This window comes from Megalobrama amblycephala, linkage group LG16 (assembly GCF_018812025.1).
Source record: "Megalobrama amblycephala isolate DHTTF-2021 linkage group LG16, ASM1881202v1, whole genome shotgun sequence".
Lineage (NCBI taxonomy): Eukaryota > Metazoa > Chordata > Actinopteri > Cypriniformes > Xenocyprididae > Megalobrama > Megalobrama amblycephala.
The window spans coordinates 29,807,636-29,826,348 of NC_063059.1; the positions used below are offsets into that span (position 1 = coordinate 29,807,636).

The following is an 18,713-nucleotide window of genomic DNA, read 5'->3' on the forward strand; positions in this document are numbered from 1 at the left end:
GTACAGGCTACCCTTGGGAGATATCATTAGGAAGAATGGCGTTAGTTTTCATTGTTACGCTGATGATACTCGGCTCTATATTTCTTCGCGCCCTGAAACTTAACAATTCACAAAATTAACAGAATGTATAGCTGATATAAAAAAAAAAAAAAAAAGAGATTCTAATTTTTGGACTGAAAACTTCTTCACATAATAACCTAGAATATTGTCAAACACTTGATGGCTGCTCTGTTAAGTCTTTGTCATCAGTTAGGAACCTGGGTGTGCTCTTTGATACCAATCTTTCATTTGAAGGCCATGTTACTAGCATCTGTAAAACCGCATTCTTCCATCTTAAAAATATATCTAAACTACGACATATGCTCTCAATGAAGAATGCGGAACAGTTAGTTCATGCGTTTATGACCTCAAGGCTAGATTACTGTAACGCTCTACTGGGTGGTTGTTCTGCTCGCTTGATAAATAAACTACAGCTTGTACAGTATGCAGCAGCTAGAGTTCTTACTAGAACCAGGAAGTATGACCATATTAGCCCAGTTCTGTCATCACTGCATTGGCTTCCTGTTAAACATCGTATAGATTATAGAATCTTGTTAATTCCGTACAAAGCACTTTATGGTTTAGCTCCCCAGTACCTGAGCGAGCTCTTAAAGCACTGTAGTCCTTCATGTCTATTGTGATCTCAGAATTCAGGCCAGCTGATAAAACCTAGAATATCAAAATCAACCGCAGGTGGTAGATCCTTCTCCTATTTGGCACTTAAACTCTGGAACAATCTTCCTAGCATTGTTCGGGAAGCAGACACACTCTGTCAGTTTAAATCTAGACTAAAAACACATCTCTTTAACCTGGCATACACATAACACATTATTAATTTATATTTTCAAATCTGTTAAAGGACTATTAGGCTGCATAAATTAGGTCAGCCGGAACCAGGAACACTTCCTATAACACCAGATGTACTCGTTACATAAGAAGAAGAATGGCATCTACGCTAATTAGTCTCTCTGTTTATCCCGAGGTTTACCGTAGTCAACCATAGGCTTGGGTATCGAGTATCGAGTATCGATTGGAACCGGGACTAGCTTTGCGATTTTCCCCGAATCGTTCAAAAGTTTAAATTTCGATTCCTAGTTTCGATTCCCAGTCCGCCGACTGGAAGAAGAAACTGCTTAACACCAACGAAGAAGCGTCCACCGAAAGTGTTGGCATAGCCGAGCGAGTCGAACATGGATAGCGTGCGTCGGCGGTCCAAAGTGTGGCTTCAATTTTCTAAATAGAACGAAATCTCGGCAAAATGCAACATTTGCGGCAAGATTGTTTCGTGCATAGGAGGGTGCACGTCGAACATGATAAAGCACCTCCGAGTTCATGGAGTAGAAATAAATAAATCTCTTTGATGCGCTGCGCCGACCGTCCTCCGTTGCCTCTTCCTCTGGCTCCGACCCCCAGCCTGGCAATCCACACGAGATCCGATTTTTTCGTATCCGATCTGAGCCACTTCCAAATGTGGTTTTAAATCCGATACATATCCGATCTCTGAACATGCAACCTACGTCTAAACACGCATATCCGATTCCTATTGTAATTCCAAGCCATCAAACGGCGAGGGCGGCACGTTTGCTCACTAAACTATAGCTTCAATGTTGTATTATGAAGCAGACGTGCATGTATGCACTCGCACTAAAAATTCGCAGCTCAATATTAATGCGGGAACTTTGTCTAACATGAAAGAAATTGCGCACACACATATATTCAGCAGCTTCGCACGCGCGCGCTCTCTCCCTTGCTCGCTCGAATTCATTCAAAAAACGGAATTCTAAAACTAATAAATGTAGATAAAATATCAAACACAAATTACCTTTATTTTCCGGTCTATATCCGTTCAGTCAGAATTCGCGCTGCAATACATCCATGACAGCTGTTAACTTATCCATTCTGACAGGCTAATCATGGCCACTCCATGAAATATATAAATAATTTTAATAGCACGGCCATTCAAAACCCGAGGATCTACTATGTGCATTTAAAACTATCAGTGACGATCATTTTGGGGCAGGAAGTAGCCTAATGTAAACACAGATATCGATACCAGTCGCGTCTAAAGTGAGTGTAAACACACTGGCCAAAAAATCGGATATGGTCAAAAGATCGGATTTGTGCATTAAGACTTGCCGTGTAAATGCAGCCATACACTCATGTGTAAATGTGTTTTCAATATATTCATAATTTATAATATTTATATTCAAGTTCATAGATTTGATATTTATATTGTAGTTGAAAACAGCCCTGTGAGAAATTTATAGTAAAGTTCATAAAAAGTAAAAAGTTAATAGAATTAAAATTGATGGACAAGGTCAGACTATTTCCTTCAGAAAGACCGTTGGTTAGCTAGCTCATTTAAAATATCCTAAACTTTTTTTGACCCTGCCTCTTAAAAGAATCGGAATCGAGAATCGTTAGGAACCGGAATCGAAACAAGGAATCGAAATCGGAATCGGAATCGTTCAAATTCAAACGATACCCAACCCTAGTCAACCAGATCCGGGCCATATCCAGATGAGACCGAGGACCGGTGCCATGACACGACCACAACGCAGCCCTAAAGTATCAGCAGAGATCGAGTCAACTAGATCGTCCATTGTGAAGGCCTCATCGACATGACAGCCAGTAGCACAGTTCCTCAACAAACCGTCCATACCGGCGTGATGAATACGATCCTCAACTGGATGGAACTGAAATAAATACTTTGATTGTTGCGATCCTATCAGACTTATGATAGCAACCTGATTCGTAACAAAGCACTGTTTGCCAGAGGAGAACTGGCCCCCCGACTAAGCCTGGTTTCTCCCAAGGTTTTTTTTCTCCATTTTGCCACCTGATGTCACCTGTTGGAGTTTGGATTCCTTGCCGCTGTCGCCTTTGGCTTGCTTAGTTGGGGACACTTGGCATTTGATATTCAACAGTATTCTTGACATTTATTCAACAGTGCTTCTGATCTGCCTGCATTGACACTATTCTTTAAGAGAAAAAATTATATACCAGTTATCAATGTAAAGCTGCTTTGACACAATCTGCATTGTAAAAAGCGCTATATAAATAAAGGTGACTTGACTTGATTTCTGACCCGGCACAACAGTAACAAAATAAACGAAATTAGAAATAAGTTATTGATTGCATTTGAAGCAGGAAGTTTTACATCCAATCAAATTAATGATGTTAACAAAGAAATAAGGCAATTTAGCGATATCCCCGCAGTTGTGGTCTTGACTGGTCTTGAAATAAAGTCCAGAGTCCTTTTAAGGTATGCTCACACTTGCCATGGTTGGTTTGATTTAAACGAACTCTGGTGCGATTGCTCTGTTAGTGCAATTCATTTGAACGTGTGAACGCTGCCATCCAAACCCTGGTGTGCACAAAACAAGCGGACCGAGACCGCTGAAAATATGGGTCCGCTTCCAAACAAACTCTGGTGCAGTTCGAATGATATATGAATGCAACGAACCAAAAATAGGAAGATGAGACCTTAAAAACCAGCAGATTGTTTGTGTGTGTTTTGACTTTTTTTACACATTTACACGCTCTTCATGAGTTCCCAGCTGGCAAAGATACCATCATATGCAGGCTACGCACACACACAAGCGCATTTATTTTATTTTTTATTCACACAGCATTGCTTGGTAAGTTCCGTCTCAAAATAGGCAATACGTCACAAAATTCAGGTTGTGAACGTATCGTATTGCCGAAATCTGAACTAATGGAACCAGGTCTAAATGGGTTTTTTTTGGTCCAGACCAAACTAACAAAACTAACTGAACTACTAGTGTGAACACACCCTTAGTCTGAGACCAAGACCTTCAAAAAATGGTCTTAAGACCGGTCTCAAGACCAAGACCGTCCTTGAGTACTACAACACTAGTACAAACGCTTTATAAATGAGGCACCTGAACTTGTTTTGAGAAATAAAAGTCTCTGTAAACTGTAATGACCTCATCTGTCAACATGATGCCGGCGATGGTGCGAACACTGCTATAAGATGATTTCTTAACTTCTGCTTTGTCACCGCTGTCATTTTTGTAGTTTATTTTGTTATCGAGAGGAAAGCGTGCAGCACATATTTACATATTCATCTAAACGTTGATCTCAGCAGCGTGGACGACGTCTGGATGTTCATAACAGCAAAACTGCCAAACAGTATATCACTATTTTCAACTTTTTTTACTTCTAAGCAAAGAACAAAAAAAGAGTTTTACCATGAGTATATCAGGGCCTTGAATCACGTTCAGTTTCTTGTATGTTACGTGTACACAAGTCCAAAACTAACAAACAATAACAAGCCTCAAACATACCGTTCATTTATGTTTGAAGCACAAGCAGTAGGTTGCTAACTGCAGTTCACCTAACGGCCACCGGTGTCACTAATACCATAGGTTTCTGAATTCTACATTTAGCCCCTTTAACATGCAGTTTTTGTGGAAACTGTGGAAGTATGTTTTCGGGATTCTTTGATAAATATAAAGTTGAAAAGCATTAAGCTGCATTTATTTGAAATAGAAATCTTTTGTAATAATATAAATACATGGATTTGAAATACACTTTAAATTACTGAAATACTCTTGTTTTAGTTATATAATATGTACTTACATTACTATGTGTACACATGGGGAGGTGTAGTCAATCACAGCTAATTCACCTGGATGAAACAGAAACACAACATTGTTGAGTTTGCCCAATAAAATGAAAATGCATTATGGTAAGATTAAATACAGACTTGTAAATCAAAATTACGCAACACTTTTATCATGATATCACTGAGATTTGTAAAAAATGAAAATCTTAAACATTCAAATGGAAATAGGTTTTCCCTTATTTTACTTGTATGTCAGTCCCTCCAGAAATTCTTTATTCTTAAAAACTATGATGGAATATGCGGGATATTTTTGCAATTTTATGCGATGAAATTGCGGGAACTTGCAAAAACTGCGGTTTGATGAAAAGGAGAAAAAAAGGCGATTCCCCCAACACCCTGTTCTCACTATACTACCTTAATGTAAGGAGTCATTTCTTATTACTTCCTATGATAAGCAAGCATACTAAATCACAGAATATTTAAGTTCTCTTTCTGTTTTATTTCAGACCTTATTAGAGTGCCTCAGGGATGACGCATTTTTGTAGGCAAAACCCGGAAGCGAGTTAACATTTTTGGACTTCCGGTTCCAGCGCCATAAAGTCTATGGGTTTTTTGAATGGGTTTTTGCTAAATCACCTGAAACAAGGTCTGTGGTTAACAGAGCCTTTAAATACTTTAATGTTTTGATCTATGACATAAAACACACCAGTTATAACCCGCTTGTAATTTTTTTAAACTTTCACTGTGTCTTAAAATCGGCGGTTGCTAACAAATTGCTAAAAGGGACTACTTCCTTTGGCGGGGACTTTAGACGTCATCATTAAAAACGGGACATTTGGACAGCATTTCTCATGAAAAAGTGGATAAGTATTCATAACAGCACAGATCATAATCAGCGAGCATGTTTTAAAATAAAGTTGTTTTTTATATAACGTCATCCCTGAGGTACTCTATTAACACATGGCTCAAACTGGGCTGCGTTCAGCCCTGACAAAATGTTGCAAAACGTTTTTTAAACGGAAACGGAGGTGCGTTGAACACCCTGTTCTGATGACGCAAGTGTTGCAACCATGGAAGCTGAGAAGGCCATTCTTTGTGTTATTTTTGAAGAATTTTCAGAGCCTGATGAAGTCGGTTTAAATACGTGTTTAACCACTTAACTGTCACGATCCCGTTGGCGGAACGCCTCCCAGCCAGCACACCTATGTAGGGCCCACATGGTTTAGCCCAGATGAAATGAACATTGTTCAGAGTGCACACTACAGGCTGTTAAATGTAACACTGAATCAGTGTTGGATTTCATGAGATAATTAAGTAACTAATTAAGTGATGATTGAGAATTATTGAAGATAGCTGCTGTTAACAAGCAGAATGAACAAAGGAAAGAGAAACAAGAACAGAAAAAAATCGAAAACACTAGAACTAGAACTGACTTCAGCCACAGCTTTAGATAAAAGAAGACATTAAATCTCTCAAGATCTCAGCAGAGGATTAAACAACTCCATATACAGAAGCTCTTATTGAGAATTAAGAGAGAGTTTTTTTGTTGATTTTTTATTGATTTTTTTATGTTACCATCATGGTGATCAGTGTTTTCTTTAGTTGGGTAGTTTGACTTGTCTTTGTAATGTTAGAGTTTCTTTGGCTGCTGTAACTGAGTTTGTTATAGCAAGAAAAACAAGAGAAAACACAATCAGATGCTTTGGCTGCTACATGATAAGAATATAATCATTGTGTAGTGGCTTGATTTACTGATCTTATAACTGAGTTTAGTATAAGTAATATCTTACAAATTTTGTTTTATTGTGATTCACTTAAAAATCCAGAACAGTTTTAGTCAGAAAATCTGAATGAGTTTTAAAACAGATTGTACAATAAACACTTTAAACTAAGGTGAGATTTACTCACAAACATACATCAAGAATCAGCCTATGAATCTCAACAATGGTGACCATGTGCTAAACATGGGTGTGCTGGTTGGGAGGCGTCCAGCCAGCGGGACCGTGACAGTTAAGGGGTTAATACTACAAAATACGCTCGATGTTACAGTCACTGCACTTCCCGTCCAGAATAAAAGAGAACATCCCAATCGAGTGAAGGGATTTGTGGAAACTTCTGATTATTGTGATACAACACTTGCCTTGCAATTCAGGATGAAAAGGCAAACATTTCAGGTGAAGGATAATCCACTTCTTACCCCCAAGACTGTTTTATGATCTATAATATTTTTATTCAGAGTATTAGGCTCATCATTATTGCTGATCACTTTTGTTGTGCTATGATATTGTAATATTTACCATTATATAATCAGAGGAGTATAGAAAAGTTTATTAAAGTGTCACTTCACAATACAACAGCAAAATATATAAGTATAGTATTTTTATGTTACATTAATATCATTGTGCGCGCCGTCTCTTTAATACCGCGTGGTTTATATACATCTTGCCGCTGATTGGGCTGACATTTCTGACACACCCACCAAACAAGAGAAAACGTATCTCAAACCTGTTGCACCTATGTGTTGCACACGTTGCACACCGTTTCCAGTAAACATGTTGTTCAATTCGGGAAACGTAGCAAAACGTTGCGCACCGGTTTGAGCTTAAACGTGCCCCTGGTTTTCCAGCGTCGACTTCCGTCTGTGGTCCAACACGCAGATGCATGGAGTATATAAAATAATTTGCCCCCACTGTCATGTAACACACTGGGAAACTTTGCGCGGTCTTTTGCGCTTATTTTTTGTTAGCAAATGAGAATGATTTGCGTGCTTCATCATGGTTTCACCGCGGGGTTTTGCAGATGATGTTCACGTAATCACGTAACTTCATAATGGCGCTTTACTTATGTGAAGTAAACGCAAAATTTGTCAACTTTCTGCTAAGATATATGTGACTTTTTTGCAACGAAAATACAGGGATTATGAAATCATGCTAGCCCTGCATATTTTGCTTGCTGAAATCGGCAATTTATGCAGTGAAAGTGCGGCGTATTTGAAAAAATGCGACCCCCGCATAAATATGCGGACTTTGGCTGATTATGCATTAAATCAGGCGATCGCATAATCGCGTTTTTCTGGAGGGACTGAATATGTTACTATCATTTTGCTGGGTTTATAATAAAAACTCTCTAATGCATTTCCTTTCAGACATTTTAGAGCGCACAGTGATGAATAAACACGTACTGGTCTTGTAGTAATCATAGACTTTCACCACAGCCGGTTTCAGGTTCTGCACCAGTACGTCCTGTTGGAGCTGCAGGCTGATGGTTTTCACCTGCTGCTTTTTCAGCTGGACAAGAAACAGAAAGTTATTTTGATGCAAGATTACGAAGAGATTTATTTTCTATGGGGCACAAACGTAAAAGCGTGTCAAGTACACAGGGTTCATTTTGATTTCACATTGAATTTATCCCTTTTATTGTATATAAAAAAATAAATAAATAAAAATTGGCCATCTATGCCAATAAGGTTTTGAAGAAGAGAAACAAATGCATAAGAATGTGTGTTTCATAAACAACATTTATCCCTTCCAGAATTCCAGAATTTATCCCTTTATCATTTCATTCCAAAAAGGTTTCAAACCCCCTCAATGTAGTCGAATAAAACAAATACACTTGCTCACCCCATCCAAATATATAATGACGCGATCCTCCTCCAGATCCACACGTTTGACTGTGCGGTCTTCCTTCAGCTGTGGAGACAGAGAAGGGAGGGATTGAAAGCGAATCAAACACTGGCTACACTACTTGAGATCAAAAGAGGACCAGAGCCCTTCAAGTGTCACTCACAGCCTGCAGAGACGTCTCATCCAGCTTAAATCCAGACAGCAGCCTGATGTTAATGATCACCATGTTGGTCTCCTCTCGTGGGCCGTTATACCTGTCATACAATCCAACAGTCACAAACAGGGTTCACAACCACACATTGTTCTTTATGTAGTCTGACAGACAGCAAAAAGTCTATTAGGACATAGACTAGGTTCAATAATCATTCATTCTGTCTTTATAGAATCAAATGTATAAGTCACATTTAGCAGTATAATTGCAAATAGAATTTTTTACAGTTGTCTGCAGGACTAGATATTATCATTCAAAAATTTGATGTTGGTAATACTTGTATTTATTTATTTATTTTTAAAGTATCTTATGCTTACCAAGGCTGCATTTATTTGATCAAAAATACAGTAAAACAGAGTAATACTCTGAAATATTATAAAAATTTAAAATAACTGTTTTCTTTTGAAATGTAATTTATTCCTGTATTGGCAAAGCTGAATTTTCAGCATCATTACTACAGTCTTCAGTGTCACATGATCCTTCAGAAATCATTCCAATATGCTGATGTGCTGCATAGGAAACAGTTCTCATTATCTTTATTTGTTCAGGATTCTTTGATGAATAGTTTTTGGGAAAAAGTTTTGTGTAACATGTGTCCTTGCTAAATAAAACTATTAATTTCCTGGGGGGGGGGAAACAATATTACTGACCCCAAATTTTTGAACAGTAGTATATGTATTTTCATAATTATTATTATTATTTTCACATGAATTGTTAATTTCTTTCATAGTGTTTTAGGTTTAGCTTATGTGTGTCAATTCTCACTATTAACTAACTATTAACTATGACTTTTTCCTTAATAAAATCCAAATTACTGTTTATTAATAGTTAGTACGCTAGTTGTTATTGTTAAGTCTATTGGGTAATTAAGGGATGTAGAATATGGTCATGCAGATTAAGGCATTAATATGTGCTTCATAAGTACTAACAATATCCTAGTAATATGCATGCAAATAAGCAACTAGTTCATAGTGAGAATTGGACCCTTATACTTCTGAAGGATGTTTCCATTAAGACAAACAGAAAAATGGCTCACTGGACAGTGGTGGTCAACGTAAAAGCTGCATTCCTTGTGTTGTTGCAAACCCCAGTATTTGCTTTGATGCTGAAGGCCAACGAGTCTGGAGGAGGCGGGATATTGTAGTGCAAGGCAAACTGAGAGACAAATAACAGAAGGATTTTATCACTTTAAAACTTTTCAGTAGCTTTTCAGCAGCACCCAAAAATAAAAATTACATCATGTACTCATCCTCATGTCATCCCATATGACTTCCATAAATGATCCATACAAGAAGGTCATACATGTTTGGAACAACATGAGGGCGAGTAACAACACATTTTTCACTTCTGAGTGAACTATACGTTGAACTTCGCAAAATGTGCATCATAAGAGGCGGCGCACAGACCTGCACAAACACACAGCCTTTGCCTTCTGCTCTGAGCTTGTATGTGCCAGTAGATGGCTCCAGCTGTTTCTCCTGGTAAAGCAGCCGGTTGTTCCGGTTCACGGTGAACTGGTTTTTCTGCCCGGAGGGGGAGGTCACGCTGACGGTAATGGATCCTTCTGGATTGTAGGTGGCAGCACTGTACTTAGCGAGGGCCTGGAGTGCGACTACAGTATCCTGTTCACAGCGAGAGAGGGAGAGCGACACCATTTACAGTCAATAATAATAATACACATTATAAAGACTGAGAGGGGACTAAAAAAGCTGCATGAGATCAATAGCATTACCTGGGTAGAGGAGAATCCTCCATAGGCGTTCTGCTGCTTGCTCAGCCAGTGCACTATGCCAGCAGAGTAGTTCAGTCCAAATCCAGGTAGTGAGGGTCCCGAGAGCAGCGCCAGCAACACGTAGGCACTCATCTCTACCTCCACAGAGCCCATCTTCTGCGCATTATTAGCCAGAGTCCAATATCGTGAAACACCTGAAGTGATAACAGCAAGAACTATTAAAAGCTACTAATCTAGATCAGGGGTTTTCAAACTGGGGTCCAGAGAAATGGGTACAAGGGGTCCACAGAAAAATAAAACTAAAGCTTGCTTCCGCCACTGAATAAAAAATAAAAAAGGTAATTTCTACTTTGTATCACTTTGAGTTTGCATCACACAATTCTGACTTTTTTTCCCTCAGAACTGCACGCTTTAAACTCGCAATTGTGAGATAAAGTCAGAAGTGCTTGACATAAAGTCAGAACTGCAAGATATAAACTCTCAATTCTGACTTTTTTTTCTTTCTAACTTTATAACACAATTGAGTCTTTTTTTCCTCAGAATTGGACTTTACAACTCATAATTGCGAGTTTATGCGAGTATATTGTGTTGCACAATTCTGACTTTTTTTAAAACAAAGGGAATGAATTACTACACTGTAAGAAAAAAATCTATAAATCTATCCAGATAAAATTCTGGCAGAAAAATTAACACAACACAATGCAATGTTTAATCTAAAATACATGTAAAACTCCTTGGAAAAATCAAAATTAACATATTCCTTCATATTAACATATTTTTACAGACTTTTTTTTCTAGAGTATACAATGTGGCCAAGATTGAACTAAAACAAAAGAATTAATTAATAAAATGTGGGAACGAATAAATAAAAAGTGGCCAAAAAGTAGCATTGTGGGAATGAATTTTTAAGTTGTGGCTTCTTATTTTTCTGTTTTTTGTTTTTGTTTTTTTTCATGTGCAGGGCTCTGTACTATAGAAATTCATTTTGCATTGAATTGAAAATTGAACAGAAAAAAATAAACTAGTGTTTATATTTAATATATATATATAAAATTTATTTATTTCTTTTTTTCTTTTTTTGTAAAATATACATTTAAAGGTACCTTCTCTCTTGGCCTGTGCGTTCAAGTTGGAGAGGAGGTTCTGCCTCATCTGCTCATCTCCAGCAAGAGTGAATGTGTAGGACAGCAAGGCGGTGACATAAGTGTTGGTAACGTTATGCGAAGCCTCCTTTAGACATGCAAGGCTTCTCTCCACCATGGCATCCTTACACGACACACAAAAGACTTAATGAGTGTCTGCTTCTTTCATTAATCACATTATCTGTATTGAGTTAGATTGATCAGTGACTACTAGAGTCCATCCCTTAGGACTCATAAAATAGGGTTTTACTCACAGATTTCGGTATGCCTAATTCCAACAGAGCTGCAGTGATGTATGCAGAGAGAGTGATTTCATCGCTGACGCCACCCTGTGAGAGCAAAAGCATCGTCAAAGATCCTTCCCACCCTCAGAACTTCAATCACCTCTGTTTATTGCCATCTAACTGACAAAGTGTGAAATCCAGGACTACCAGACTAAAGACACGTTTTCCTCCTCATAAATGACTCTGATCCAATACCTCTCCACGAATCTTCTCCTCATCCCACTCATTGCTGTGACAGCTTCTCATCTCATCTCAATTTTCTACCTTTTTAGCTTAAAATTTATATTTTCTGAAAATGTATTTGATTGTATTTGATTTGGCTTTAGATGTTTGTAAACCAATTTGTAAAATTGTTTTCAGTTTTAAGTATACAGCTTATATAGCTTATAGAGTGTATAAGCTAAGTAAATCTCACCCAAAAATGAAAATTCTGTCATTAATTACTCATTAATACCCTCATGCCGTTTCACATCCGTAAGACCTTCGTTAATCTTCACACAAATTAAGATATTTTAGTTGAAATCCGATGGCTCCGTGAGGTCTTCATAGGGAGCAATGACATTTGCTCTCTCAAGATCCATAAAGGTACTAAAAACATATTTAAATCAGTTCATGTCAGTACAGTGGTTCAATGTTAATATTATAAAATATATTAAAAATATTTTTGGTGCACAAAAAAAACTAAATAATGACTTATTTAGTGATGGCCGATTTCAAAACACTGCTTCAGGAAGCATCGGAGCATAATGAATCAGTGTATCAAATCATGAATCGGATCGCGTGTCAAACTGCCAAACGGCTGAAATCATGTGACTTTGGCGTGATTAATTTATGATCCGATGCTTCCTGAAGCAGTGTTTTGAAATCGGCCATCACTAAATAAGTCGTTACTTTGTTTTTTTTGGCACACCAAAAATATTCTCGTCACTTTATAATATTAATATTGAACCACTATACTCACATGAACTGATTTAAATATGTTTTTAGTACCTTTATGGATCTTGATAGAGGAAATGTCATTGCTCCCTATGAAGGCCTCACGGAGCCATCGGATTTCAACTAAAATAGCTTAATTTGTGTCCTGAAGATGAACGAAGGTCTTACGGGTGTGGAACGGCATGAGGGTAAGTAATAAATGACAAAATTTTCATTTTTGGGTGAACTAGCTTAAAAGCTAAGCTTAAAATGATTTTACTAATAAGATAAGGTAAATACTTTTTAAGATATGTTCTCTGAAAACATGACACAATTATCCTACGTATCTTTATGCAATCTTGTTTTAAACACGTTGAGATATTTTATCTTATAACTAGAAAATAAGCCAAAATATCAATTACATTCCTAAGTTTTTGTATTGAAAGCACACAAAAGCATAAGCTCACTATAGCTTTTTAAAAATTAAATCTAAAAACAGTGAAATCTATGGACATTCTTCAACTGCCTCCAAAGAACTCTCTTGTTGTATAAAACATGATTATCCAATAAGCCCCTACTGCACACTGCAAAAGAAAAAGCCCTGCAGAGACCATGTTCAGTTCATGTGAGCTGTCATTACCTATCAAATGAGACCTTGATGGAGGATGTTTTATTGGCTGGCTAGAATATCCCTACTGAAAAATAACATCTTGGCTGAAACTCCCTGGTCAAGCTGGTCTTCCAGACCAAAACTCTTATAAAATCAGAAAACCCAACCAGCTGAAATCCAGCTTAGGAGACCAACTAAACCCGATTAAACCAGCTGGGACCTTAAGCTGGTTTAAGATATTTCTGAGTAGCAGATAATGAACCTAAGCACGACTCTGCTGTTCTCACCATCATTTCAATGTGGTAAAGCTTCCCAACAGAGTTGAAGCAGCCATTGTACTTCTGCTGTTGACCCAGCCAATTCTTTGCCTGGTCGATGTTGGTCTGATCTATAAAAACATACTTCTTTGCTCCACCAAAAGTCTTCATCACAAATGCAGTTAGCCTAAGGAAACAAAAGAAATTGCTGTAAAATTCCCACACTTCACTAAATCTGCCTTAATATATTTCAGGAAGTTTAATTGTGTATAAAATCCATGTTGACGAGGCCTTCCCAATTCCAAAAATACCTTCTGACCAGAAGAGCATTAAAGGATTAGTCCACTTTTCAATAAACTTTTGCTGTCAATTTACTCACCCTCATGTCATCCAAGATGTCCATGTCTTTCTTTCTTCAGTTGAAAAGAAATTAAGATTTTTGATGAAAACATTCCAGGATTTTTCTCCATATAATGGACTTCAATGGACACCAGGCAGTTCAAGGTCCAGAAGATACCAGACGATGAATAAGGGTCTTATCTAGCGAAACGATCGGTCATTTTAAAAAAAATAAAAAAAGTTTAGATAAGACCCTTATTCATCGTCTGGTATCGTTTAAAGCCCTTTGAAGCTGCACTGAAACTGTCATTTGGACCTTGAACTGCCTGGTGTCCATTGAAGTCCATTATATGGAGAAAAATCCTGGAATGTTTTCATCAAAAATCTTAATTTCTTTTCGACTGAAGAAAGAAAGACATGGACATCTTGGATGACATGGGGGTGAGTAAATTATCAAAAAAAGTTTATTTAAAAGTGAACTAATCCTTTAAATCCACATAGGGGAAGCCAGAATCCAAACAGTAAGTCCTAAATTAAGCAGCTGAATGCTTTCATTGTCTCTGTATCAGACTCACCAGGTGTTACCAGTAGGATCTCTCATCCCAAAAGCGCTGTAAGATCCGTCATAATGCTTGTATGTCAGCTCTCTCTGATAGCCTGCAACATAAGGATTTTTTATTATTATTATTATTAATATTTGGAGCTCAGTGTTTTTCTCATCAAGTAAAAAAGCTAATGTACTTCACTAATTGTCTGCAAGTTGATATATTGTTAAAATATCAATTTATTTTATTTTTTTAAAAAGAATGGAAAAAATCCACTTCAAACAATCATTTCCTAACAGTATTTGCCCCTTTCCCATTAAAAATATTTAAAGTTATATGTATTTATAAAGAGTATTTACCTTTCTGTAAGATACATTAAAGGGATAGTTAACCCAAAAATGAAAATTCCATGATTTACTCACCCTCAAGCCATCCTAGGTGTATATAACTATCTTTTTTCAGACTAACACAATCGGAGATACACTATATTGCCAAAAGTATTGTGACACCCATCCAAGTCATTGAATTCAGATGTTCCAATCACTTCAATGGCCACAGGTGTATAAAATCAAGTACCTAGGCATGCAGGCTGCTTCTACAAACATTTGTGAAAGAATGGGTCGCTCTCAGGAGCTCAGTGAATTCAAGCGTGGTACAGTGATAGGTTGCCACCTGTGCAATAAGTCCATTCGTGAAATTTCCTCACTACTAAATATTCCATGGTCAACTGTTAGTGGCATAAAAAAGTGGAAGCAATTGGGAACAACAGCAACTCAGCCACGAAATGGTAGGCCACATAAAATCACAGAGCGGGGTCAGCGCATGCTGAGGTGCACATTGTGCAGAAATCGGCAACTTTCTGCAGAGTCAATAACTGCAGACCTCCAAACTTCATGTGGCCTTCAGATTAGCTCAAGAACAGTGTGTAGAGAGCTTCATGGAATGGGTTTCTATGTCCGAGCATCCTAGCCTTACATCACCAAGTGCAGTGCAAAGCGTCGGATGCAGTGGTGTAAAGCACGCCACCACTGGACTTTAGAGCAGTGGAGACGTGTTCTCTGGAGTGACCAATCACACTTCTCTGTCTGGCAATCCGATGGACGAGTCTGGGTTTGGCGGTTGCCAGGAGAACATTAATTGTCTGACTGCATTGTGCCAAGTGTAAAGTTTGGTTGAGGGGGGATTATGGTGTCAGGTTGTTTTTCAGGGGTTGGGCTTGGCCCCTTAGTTACAGTGAAAGGAACTCTTAATGCTTCAGCATACCAAGATATTTTGGACAACTTTGTGGGAACAGTTTGGGGATGGCCCCTTCCTGTTCCAACATGTCTGCGCACCAGCGCACAAAGCAAGGTCCATAAAGACATGGATGAGCGAATTTGGTGTGGAGGAACTTAACTGGCCTGCACAGAGTCCTAACTTCAACCCGACAGAACACCTTTGGGATGAATTAGAGCGGAGACTGTGAGCCAGGCTTTCTCGCCAACATCACTGCCTGACCTCACAAATGCGCTTCTAGAAGAATGGTCAAAAATTCCCATAAACACACTCCTAAACCTTGTGGAAAGCCTTCCCAGAAGAGTTGAAGCTGTTATAGCTGCAAAGGGTGGGACAACTCCATATTAAACCCTATTGATTAAGAATGGGATGTCATTAAAGTTCATGTGCAAGTAAAGGCAGGTGTCCCAAAACCTTTGGCAATATACTGTATATTTAAAAAATATCTTGGCTCTTCCAAGCTTTATAATGGAAGTGAATGAGCTTCCGGCAGACAACCATCATCTTGCACCAAAAGAGTAACTTCTGATGCGATGTATGACATAGGATATAGGAGTATTATAAGCTTAGACATCTCTCGCGGTTTAAACAAATAGGGCTATGCAACAAACTCAAGCTCCTATTCTCTTATATCGAAATCTTCCTACATTTCTCTTTAAAATTTCTTGTTTTAAACTTCTAATTTGTGATCTGTGTTTTGTTTAGCTCTCTCCTCTGTGCTTCCATGTTCGTCATTAAATCATGCGTCAGGTCATAGGTCACTCTTCCACTGCAAATCGATGTGTACGGCCATCTGCCAGAGGTTAGTTGTTATTAATAAAGTTTTAAATATCGATATTCTTCTTACAAAAACTCATCGCTTTGCTTCAGAAGGCCTTTATTAACCCTTCAGGAGCTGTATGGATTATTTTTATGATGGATGGATGCACTTTTTTGGGCTTCAAAATCTCCCCCCCTCCACTACCTTTATAAAGCTTGGAAGAGCAAGGATATTTTTAAATATATATATTGTGTTCGTCTGAAAGAAGACAGTCATATACACCTAGACTGGCTTGAGGGTGAGTAAATCATGGGATAATTTCCCTTTTTGGGTGAACTATGCCTGTAATACGCAATAATCTTTTATTTCATAACAGATTTCCTCACCGCTCTCCAGGAAGGTTTTGGCTCGGGCTTTAATCTCAGGAGTGAGCTGCCCGCTGCTCTCCAGGTACTGAAGGATGTAAATATTAGGGGCAAAAAGCAGCATGTTCTGCTCTCCACAGCCGTACGGCATAGCCAACAGATCACCAATGTTCCTCAAAGCACGACCCATCAGATCACCTACGGCCCAAAGAGACAGGGGCATACAACCATTAGTATGATTAAGAATCACAAAAAAACCTTATAATGAGAGGAATTATATTCATTACATATGATTTAATATTTATATACTAATATGATAAATTAATGAGTGTACATCATGTACATTCCCAGCATATTTTTAGGCTCACCCAGTACAGTGACAAAGCTTTTGGGAGAATCCTTGACAAAAACTTTGGGTAGAGTGAGAGAGACGGATGTCTCCTGTGGACGGTCTAATGAAAGAGAAAAAACATAAGAACACACGCTCATGCTCTACTTAACCACAGACAAACATTTTATCTCACCATGCAGTAGGGTTTAAAGGTTAAAATTAGAAGCTTTTTTAGTAAAACTGTTTTGAAACTGTTTTAACATTAATCTTTTGCAATACCTTGCCTCATAGGTCGTGTTTACATCTGGTATTCGTCAATCTGATCATAAGTGAATGATGGTATTCAGGTGTAAACCAGGTCTAAAACATTTTGAGCTTGTCCACTTTCAACCACTTCCAAAGGTAGCCAAAAATGCATTTGAACGAATTGCTTTCGTAATGTAGACACTCATGTGGTTGAATGCATTTGAATAACCACAACAGATTGCCTGACCTCTGCCTACTGACTTAACGCGTTAACATTATGGGAAGTGCGCTAGCCAGACAGGATTTAAACTTTCATCCATTAGATTGAAAGATCTGAAAAGGCCCATACATTTACCCAACCAAATATCCTACCCTCAAAGAAATCAGGACAAGAAGTGGTTGAAAGTGGACAAAAGAGATTGATCAAAAGACCAAGTGTAAACAGGAATATATCTCCCTCGTCTACTTGTGATTCGATCCACCAAAACGCATCTTAATACCAGGTGTAAACAGGGCCATAGACTTGCACTGTAAGTACATTACTATAAAAAGGATGTTTGCTTACTTTCATAAAAGTGAAGGTCAAAATTATTATCTGTTGTAATTGCAAGCATGTTACAGAGCCTAACTTCTATTAATTCCAGAATAATTCTTTATTGATTAAAACTGACAACACAATACACTGTAATGCCACTAACCTGTTAAGCAGATGAGTTCATTCTGAGTGACTGACTGTTTAGTTCCCTCTGCCTGAGATAGATAGATTAGTTAATGTTAAGTGTATTAAATTACTGTTAACTATTTTACAAAGACCCAAAACAATATCCAAATAGCTATTATCTAAAGATAAAATAATACTGTTTTCCTTTAGAATCATGTGCATGCTCCGTGTTGACTTGTTAGCTTGGTGTTGGAGATTGAGTCACATGATTTCAGTAAGCCATAAAGTAAAGGCACATACCTGCACCAGAACACTCTGCATCACAGTATCAATTCTGCCTTTGTCTGGAAAAGTCACCACCTCATTGCCACACAGTTGTTGGGTCTGCACCGCCTCAGCACGCACGGTAATGTTCACCTTTCCTGTAAAAACACACACCAGTACCCAATGATTCTCTGTGTGGATTCAAGTTACAGATAAAATAAAGTGCCCTGGGGCCTGCAATAATAAACAAATCTGTGACAGTCTAGGCAGGATGCGTTAAAGGGACAGTCCACCCAAAAATTTAAATTCTGTCATTATTTACTAATGTCGTTCTAAACCTGTATGATTTTCTTTGTTGTGTGGGACTTAAGAGAATGTTGGTAACCAAACAGTTTCAGTTCCCACTGACTTCCATTATAAGGAAAAAAAAAATACAATGGAAGTCAATGGGAACTGAAACTGTTTGGTTACCAACATTCTTCAAAATATCTTCTTTTCTGTTAACAGATGAAATAAATAAATA

General features: G+C 38.0%; 1 protein-coding gene and 1 long non-coding RNA gene across 2 annotated transcripts in view; one reads left to right on the plus strand and one right to left on the minus strand.

Moving 5' to 3' along the window:
• Positions 1 to 18,713, minus strand: part of LOC125248175 (alpha-2-macroglobulin-like protein 1) — a 34,829-nt gene that overhangs the window by 6,740 nt on the left and 9,376 nt on the right. Inside the window, exons 21-35 of the mRNA XM_048159870.1 lie at positions 18,227 to 18,348; positions 17,964 to 18,015; positions 17,057 to 17,140; positions 16,710 to 16,886; positions 14,319 to 14,400; positions 13,435 to 13,591; positions 11,593 to 11,667; positions 11,300 to 11,462; positions 10,197 to 10,390; positions 9,871 to 10,086; positions 9,501 to 9,619; positions 8,417 to 8,507; positions 8,251 to 8,319; positions 7,812 to 7,917; positions 4,645 to 4,693 (exon numbers count right to left, since the gene is read on the minus strand). Coding sequence (XP_048015827.1) covers positions 4,645 to 4,693; positions 7,812 to 7,917; positions 8,251 to 8,319; positions 8,417 to 8,507; positions 9,501 to 9,619; positions 9,871 to 10,086; positions 10,197 to 10,390; positions 11,300 to 11,462; positions 11,593 to 11,667; positions 13,435 to 13,591; positions 14,319 to 14,400; positions 16,710 to 16,886; positions 17,057 to 17,140; positions 17,964 to 18,015; positions 18,227 to 18,348 — 1,756 coding nt within the window. The remainder of the gene's footprint in view (positions 1 to 4,644; positions 4,694 to 7,811; positions 7,918 to 8,250; positions 8,320 to 8,416; positions 8,508 to 9,500; positions 9,620 to 9,870; positions 10,087 to 10,196; positions 10,391 to 11,299; positions 11,463 to 11,592; positions 11,668 to 13,434; positions 13,592 to 14,318; positions 14,401 to 16,709; positions 16,887 to 17,056; positions 17,141 to 17,963; positions 18,016 to 18,226; positions 18,349 to 18,713) is intronic.
• LOC125248179 lies at positions 1,036 to 18,490 on the plus strand. Its single transcript, XR_007180267.1, has 3 exons — positions 1,036 to 2,533; positions 13,271 to 13,273; positions 18,479 to 18,490. It is a non-coding gene; the product is annotated as an uncharacterized LOC125248179 (long non-coding RNA).